This window comes from Cyprinodon variegatus, unplaced genomic scaffold (genome assembly GCF_000732505.1).
Source record: "Cyprinodon variegatus isolate N-32 unplaced genomic scaffold, C_variegatus-1.0 Scaffold232, whole genome shotgun sequence".
NCBI classification, from domain to species: domain Eukaryota; kingdom Metazoa; phylum Chordata; class Actinopteri; order Cyprinodontiformes; family Cyprinodontidae; genus Cyprinodon; species Cyprinodon variegatus.
Window position 1 is genome coordinate 66,694 of NW_015150685.1, and position 7,779 is coordinate 74,472.

The following is a 7,779-nucleotide window of genomic DNA, read 5'->3' on the forward strand; positions in this document are numbered from 1 at the left end:
CTTGCCTTGCCTTGCCTTGCCTAATTGTATGCATGACACGTGACTTCACTTGGACACAACAATATATATATATTATATATACACTTGTCTGCTCAAATTGAGGCTTTTTTGAGTTGTTAAATACGCTGCAGTGTTTTTTAAAGTGACTTTTGCTCTCTCTGCATTTTTACCCAGCTTTCATTGCATAAAAAAATGTTATTTTTGAACTAAAAGCATATAGGCTCTTCACACTCTCAGAAAAAGATTTTTGGTCTCTGTTGTCAAGTTGCTCAGCTGTGGGCTAAGGGCCATGTCTACCTTAAAATCCTGATGAACCCAACAATCAGCAGATAGAATGAGTCACAACCTTTAACATGGGTCTTTTAATAGAACAGATATCTTATATATCTTGCATTTTTTAGATATATTTGCCCTCACATTAAATTGTGCTAAGAAGTGTAATATAGCGTTTAGACTGGTATGAACAAATAAGATTAGGAATCACAAAATACACACTTTTGGTGTTTTAGTTTTCTGCTCTATTTATTGTGCAACAGAACCTCAACACAAAACATAAGCTCAAACATTTTTAATTTAATCTTATCAATCATAGAGTCAGAAAACAAATATTTGTATGTGAGCCTCTAATCTGTACTGTGACATTTGGATCAATGCAAAAGAGTGATAAAATCAGCATCCACTGGAGAGCAGAGCAGCATTTTAATAAGTCTGTGTACTTATTTCACCAATTTTGGACAGATTCAAGCAAACAGAGAATGAACTAAGTAAGAGGATCTGAAGGCTGCATAGGCTAAATAGATCACACTAAGGGGTTAGTCGGAGCAAACTCACGCTAACTAATGCAAATTTATTGCAGATAAAGGTACAAATTAGTTGGTTAATGCCTGTGATGTGATTTTCAAATCTAGACAGAAACTGGCTATAAGCAAGGCCAGCAATTATCAAATTGCTCACAGATGGTTTCCTCTGGTAGAAATGGTGTGTCAGCCTTAAAAAAAACAAACAAAAAACACAAAAAAACGTGAAGCCTCTAATTAGAAGTTCACCTCTTCATGCCTCACTGTTAGATGTGTCGAAATGTCCTTTTTATTGCTTATTTGACTGATGAATACACAAAGGACAGCAAACTAAAGTAGCAAGTGCCTACTAAGATATGTGAAGGACACATTAGGGTTTAAGCTGTAATTATTAAGAGTTTTACCTTTTCTGAGAAGCAGAAGAAGTTGCCCTTTTTGTAGCTCCACCGTGAAGCTGAGCTCATTTTGTCCTTCAGCATGAAACAGAATCCCAGAGTTTTTCAGGGTTTTAAATTTTAGATACATGTTGTCTGAAGATGTCTGTCTTGGTTTCCGAATGGACTTGAGAAAAAGGCTGCTGTCACCATCAAAGCTCACTGTGTTGGAACCTGGAAAAGGATTATCATTAGCACTTGTACATTCAGATCCATCCATCCATTAAAAATAAATACATATATTATTTTGTTTAATAGTTTTTTCCTTTTTGCTGCCAAACATCTGTTGCTTGTTTGATTTAGGCATTTTTAATAGTTCCAAAGAAGCTACTGATAGAATAGGGAAGTTGGCAGCAGCAAACACGAAGTGAAACAAAAAAAAACAAGCTGCAAAAATGTGTGTGATGCTAACTCCTAAACACCCTAACACAATAAACAAAGGCAAGAGAAAAACACTGCAAACAGAAAATGCTGCAATCACTTGAAAAGAAGCAAAACCCTACAATCAACAAAACATGAATGCAAACACAAACTGCTGCAACAACAAACAAGACGCTGAAATCACAGAGAGAAAATTATGCAAATAGTAAAAATAATAGCAAACTCTATTCATAAAACAAAAATGCTCCAGACCACTAGAGGGAGCTGAACGAAGAACAAGTCACCTGTTCGCAGCATGTTTCCCTTTTTTTTTCAGCATTCTTTTCTTTTTTGTTTTTTAACTGATTTGGAGTTTAAATCACATGTTTTAGCAGCTCACTGCATCATTTACTGAGTGTTTGCAACTATCTACCACCATAAGAATAAGGATTAAAATGAAAAATCTGATGCTTGAACTGCATCAGAATTCAGAAAAGGTTCAAACTGATTTAAAAATCACATAAATAAATACACACAGTCAGGACATGAAAAGAAAAAATTAACTACTGAAAATGATTTCAGCTCGTTGGTGCAAAAGTAAAAGAGAAAAAACTGACTGTAAGTACATCCATAAGCCTCAAGCCTCAGCCCAATCCGACCATTTGGATTCCATTTGAGAGGAACAAGGCGAACAAAGCGAGCAATCACATCCTGGAGCTTGTGTTGGACCACACTGTCTGCATTAGTGTTTCCTGGAAAGGCCTGGAAAATAGCAACATGATGGAGAAAAAAAAACTAATCAAATGTGTAATCTTAATATTTAAATCCCAGTTAATTCTTTAAAAAAAATCTGTCAAAAGTCAAGGCTCAAATGCAGTTGTGAAAGTGATATGAACTGTCTGACATGAGATGGGCTGCAGGGTGTGAGATATGGCAGAAGGGTGATAGGGGAATGGCCAAGGGCCAGCTGGTGTTGGATGGTATGGATACCATATGCTGGTGAAGATTCTCAGTCATCCAGTTCATAGTCATTCCAAAAACATTAAGAAACAATCCACTGGACTTGGTTTCCAAGTTTGAAGACGGAAAGGTTTTTCCATTCCAAATGTCGGCATTTTGAATTGAAAAAGCTGAGTGAGTGAAAAATGAGTGAGTCGCTATTGATCTACAACTCAGTGCTCTCTGATATCACCGATATCTAATATCTAACTAATCAGTACTTGCTGTGATTCCGGTTGGATTGACAAAAGTACTCCAGCCGCTGGATATTGGTGTCAACGGGGCATTCAAAGCTAGACTGTGAACTGTGTGGGAGCAGTAGATGACAGAAGGCAAACACATGTTTTACAAAGACAGGGAGACAGCGCTGAATGACATACCACATTATATGCCAGTGGATTGTAAATCCCTGGACTGATAAATCAGCCTCTACTGTGGTCTGAGCTTACAGGAAGCAAGAATTGTCACTGAACTGCCAGACAAGAGCAGCGACATTGACTCAAATAATGACGACTTTGACGAAACAGAGCCTGGCATGTTGGATCCTGTAATAGCCCAACTGTTCAATTCGGACACTGAAGGAGTAGAATTCAAGTTATTCATCAATGAGAAATAAACAGATGTATTGAATTGTTTCTTTTGTGTCTTTAGAGCAGAAAAAGGCTGGTAATATTGTAAATACTGTAATATATTAATAAAGTTAAACTTACTTATCTGACTGTTTTATTTAAATTCTCTTTAGCGCCACTGCATCTAGTGGATGTATAACGCAACCCCAGCCACTACTGTAGCTTCTATTCTATGCGGCTTATAGTGTGGTGCATCTTGTATATATATAAAAAAAAAAATTAAATAGGCCATTAAGTATATAATCCGGTACTACCTTTTAGTGTGGAAAATATGGTACTTACTCTTCTGCCTTCACAAAGATATGAACTGAAGCTAAATCGCATTCTTAATTCTCACTGACTGGCATCAGCCTTTGTGACTGGGATGTATTTTCTCAAGTGCAAGAACTATCTGTACCAGTGTCGTCCAAGGCTATGTGGTTTTCTCTCATCTTTTTGCTCTGTGCAAAAGTGACTGCAAATCAGAGGGCAAGTTGGTTCAACTTCTCAAGTTTGCAGATGAAATCATTGTCATTGGTTTGAACGAGACAAGATGACTTAACATAGTTAGAACCACCTCAAGTTTAACCTACACAAGACAGTGGAGATGATGCTTGACTTCTAAAAAAACCTGATTCAACGAATCTCCTCTGGTTCAAATAACTTGAGGTGGTCCTCACACATAGACATTGTTCAGGAGAGGGCCCAGCAAAGACTGTCCTGCTGCAACTTAGAAGTGAAACCATCCAAAGAACCTGCTTATTTTCTACAGTATTTCTACATTACTCAATCTGTCATTTGGTCTGCCATCACTGTGGCGTTTGGCCTATCCGCAAAATTTGACAAAATTCAAACAGCAACGCTCAATTCAGTCTGCAGAGATGATCATATGGAAAATTTATCCTCCAAATAAAATGGAATTTATGGATCTGATCAGCTGGTCTCTCGGCAGTATTGATCAAATTTTTCTCCATGAGGAAAGTGGGCAAAAGAGAGCCCTCTTGCCCCGACGGGACACATGCTGATGGGGATGTTCTGGACTCCTGCGGGAAATGAAAGAGAATGTTCCTTTCTGTAATGTTGCCTGAGAATGTCTAAGATGAGTGCATAATGATATTATTGATTGCAGGATTTCTGCTTATTGGACTTGGTGTATGCCTGGTCTGTTGTGAAATTCGGAAAATGTTGACAGCCATTCAGGCATGAGGAGATTGCCAAACCTGTGTGATGGAATATGCTGAGCTACCAACAGTAAGACTCAGATGCGATTGGGTCAGAATTTCAAACTGTAGGCAACCCTTGCTGAGGCTCACAGGCCAGCTGTGGTCCTGGATATGGCAGGTAGAATGGAACAGATCATGGAGAAAGCTGTAAGTTCAGCGAAGCAAGAGCGACCAAGAAATTTAGATGATTGGAAGTTCTCTTTTTGTTTCATTGAGACTCTGAGGCAGATAGTCCACAGTGTCTGCCTGAACAACGACGATTGTAATCATCTGAATATGGCTCCCATTCACATTCTTCTGGATGTTATGTTAACAGACGCCCCTTACCATCCCTATCCCTACATCTGTGATCTGATGTCCAGCAGCTTCTAAGGTCAACCTGATGGACACTACATCTTTATCAGGAACTATGGCTGGTAGGGGCTCTGAGCTTGGCTCATGGACAAATCAGAATATCGCCCATTAGTACAGATGCCCAAAGCTTACTAGTTTCCCTAGCTTCCATGTACAGTTTTTTTTTTTTGCAACTTCATATTGGACCTTCTAAAGAGTAAGATTTAAGTTTTTAAACCCCCCAACCCAGCGTGTTTGCAATTATCTTCTAAAGCCGTGCATACACTGTACGATTTTCTCAATCGTTGCATGCAGCTACAGCTCACACTTTACGATGAAACCGCAGGATTTAAAAGTTCACCACTCACGATGTTTGTTCTCACACTGTGTGACCCGACGGTCTCATGCGATCTACCTGCTCACACTTTACGACTAAAAACCACGTCGGACTCAGCTCCGCAGGGAGATGGGGCTACTCGGACTCATCTATCCGGAGGCTAAATGAGTAGAAGAGGAATATGAAGCTCACTAGAGTAAAATGTTAGTCCTATATTTTTGGTTTTTTACTCAAGGATTCAATTTTAATGTTTGAATGTACCCATTACACCTGCTTGCAAATAAACTTAACACTAACAACTTTTCTACCATACTGTTACAACAATAAACTTACCTCTACACGTCCTTCCCATCTGTACTGTTTCCAGTTATGTCCAGTGTCACTGAAAATCAGCTGGTAGGCTGTCTGCCAGTCAGAGCTCCCGTAGCGACCCTGAGTAGCAAGAGCTGTGATTTGCATTCTCCCACCCAGATCTACCTCAAACCACTGATGCTTATCTGAACTCAGAGGAGACCAACCTCCAGCACCTGGAGCAAAAACAACAGAGGAGGGTATCTAATTAAACATCTGAGAGGTACTGGTCATTTCTTCACATTAGGAATTAGAATGATGACAAGAAAGATATAAACTTTCCTTAAGCATTAAATTCCGTGTGAACTTGTGAGCATTTGGCCCTTTTACATGGCCACTCAAAAGCCTTTGAATCTATTTGAAATACCAGGTACTGTACTTTTAAATCTGTGTTTAAGGGGCAGAGCCCCAATTCTTCGTGTTAGTCAGTTGTTCATTAATTATTTTAATACAAATAGTATTTTAAATATGTTTTTAAGCATAGTCATAGTCATCTACTGTGTGGTCAGTTTATCAAATTTACCACCTGCTTTTAAATATGCTTTTATAAGATGGAGGAATCCCAGGGCCAGGCTAGTCTGGCAGTCATGACGTGTGAGGCTGGGTTGAGGACGACCCCCCACTGAGCCATGTCACCAACCTATATACAACAGCTTTAAACATCTCAAGTTAAAGGGTTTTACAGTGATTGCATGTTAGGTTTTGCTGAATTATTGATATGTAGGTTCTTAACTAGTGATAGGTTTTTCTAGAATCCTACAATTTCCTACTTCTATGAAGGAATTGAAAGGGTCAGTGTTTGCACTTAGCACTGATAGGATTAAAACATATAAACATGCTAATTATCTCACTCGTGACTGGTCAGGTTATGCTATAGCCAGGTTAGGGATGAATGGGCCTTTTAATGAAGAAAAAATACAGAAAATATCTAGATTGCCCAGAAAAAACGCTAAATTTACTCTCTAAACAATATAAGATATTGTGGAAACTCGTTTGTCTCACTGAAAGTAGTTTGGTTTTTACAGAGTCTCTTAATTTCCGCTTATTAACCAGATGTTAAAGAATGATTACTTTTATTGCCAATACATTGAGTCCAACATTCTGCCTGGGAAATGTAAATTTTTTTGTTTTGAGGCAGAACAGCGGTATTTCTGTCTCACTAGGTGAGTAGGAACAGAAAATATCCTTAAGAATAAATTTTCCTATATTGCTTGTTTTTCAGATAAAAAAAACTACGCTTTGCAATTATAAAACATTTAAGCATGTATCGAGAGAAAAGTGGAGCAGAGAGAAAGTAAGAGAAAGCTAGAGCAGTCTCCACTAAAGCAGTTTCCAGTAAACTTACCAGCACTCTGACTAGCAGTGCAGGAGCAGAGATAATATTTTTGCAATTTCAAACTGAAACCTTAACATTAGAAATTGAAAAATCCCCAGTCTTCTGATGCTGATTGTTTGCGGTAACTGTTGAGCACCTAAAGTGCCAGTATGCAAGGCAACTCTATTATGTTGTCAGAACAGGCCCAATGCTTCAGTTTAAGGGGGATGTAAGACTAATGCAACTGGGAAAGAATGTAATCTGAAATAAAGTGCAGGTTGATTTATCCTTAAAAAGTCCAAACAAATAAACCTCTGGAGGTCTTAATGCTGAGGAATGAAAGGATCTGGTAAACTAGTGATGACAGCATTGGCTTTGCTTGACTTTGAAGACAACAAAATGGTTATAGGACAATTATTTTACAATTATCTGTCAAAAATAAGAAATATTATCAATCCACAGAATACCTATACATTCAATATGACTGTAACTACCAGATAGAGGAAATTTTCTTTTTTTTCTTTTAATAACTAATGCACATAAAGAGAAATAGTTAAAAACCCTCCAATACTTAAAAAAGACACCTAAAGGGCATAGATTAAAAAAATTATTTACATATTTTAAAAAAGCTATTGCATTGTCACTTACCTTCTCTGCGGTTTAATTTAGCAAAACCCGGGCCATGACTGCTGGACAGCTGGGAGGAGCTTCTGAATGAAGATGGTGATAAGGTTGACAGTAGCGGTCTGTGACACGTTTCTAATAATCACACAAAAACACACACAGTGTGCTTCAATCTTAGAACAGTTAATTAACATTGAGTGTTTCATCCATCTATCTGTCCGTCCTTCAATCCATCCATCCATCCTTCAATCCATCCATCCATCCATCCTTCAATCCATCCATCCATCCTTCAATCCATCCTTCAATCCATCCTTCAATCCATCCATCCTTCAATCCATCCATCCTTCAATCCATCCATCCATCCTTCAATCCATCCATCCTTCAATCCATCCATCCAT

General features: G+C 38.3%; 1 protein-coding gene across 1 annotated transcript in view; it reads right to left on the bottom strand.

The window, feature by feature from the left end:
• Positions 1 to 7,779, bottom strand: part of LOC107088895 (contactin-associated protein-like 4) — a 47,611-nt gene that overhangs the window by 19,341 nt on the left and 20,491 nt on the right. The window contains exons 2-5 of the mRNA XM_015381363.1: positions 7,406 to 7,516; positions 5,425 to 5,618; positions 2,209 to 2,353; positions 1,202 to 1,405 (exon numbers count right to left, since the gene is read on the bottom strand). Coding sequence (XP_015236849.1) covers positions 1,202 to 1,405; positions 2,209 to 2,353; positions 5,425 to 5,618; positions 7,406 to 7,516 — 654 coding nt within the window. The remainder of the gene's footprint in view (positions 1 to 1,201; positions 1,406 to 2,208; positions 2,354 to 5,424; positions 5,619 to 7,405; positions 7,517 to 7,779) is intronic.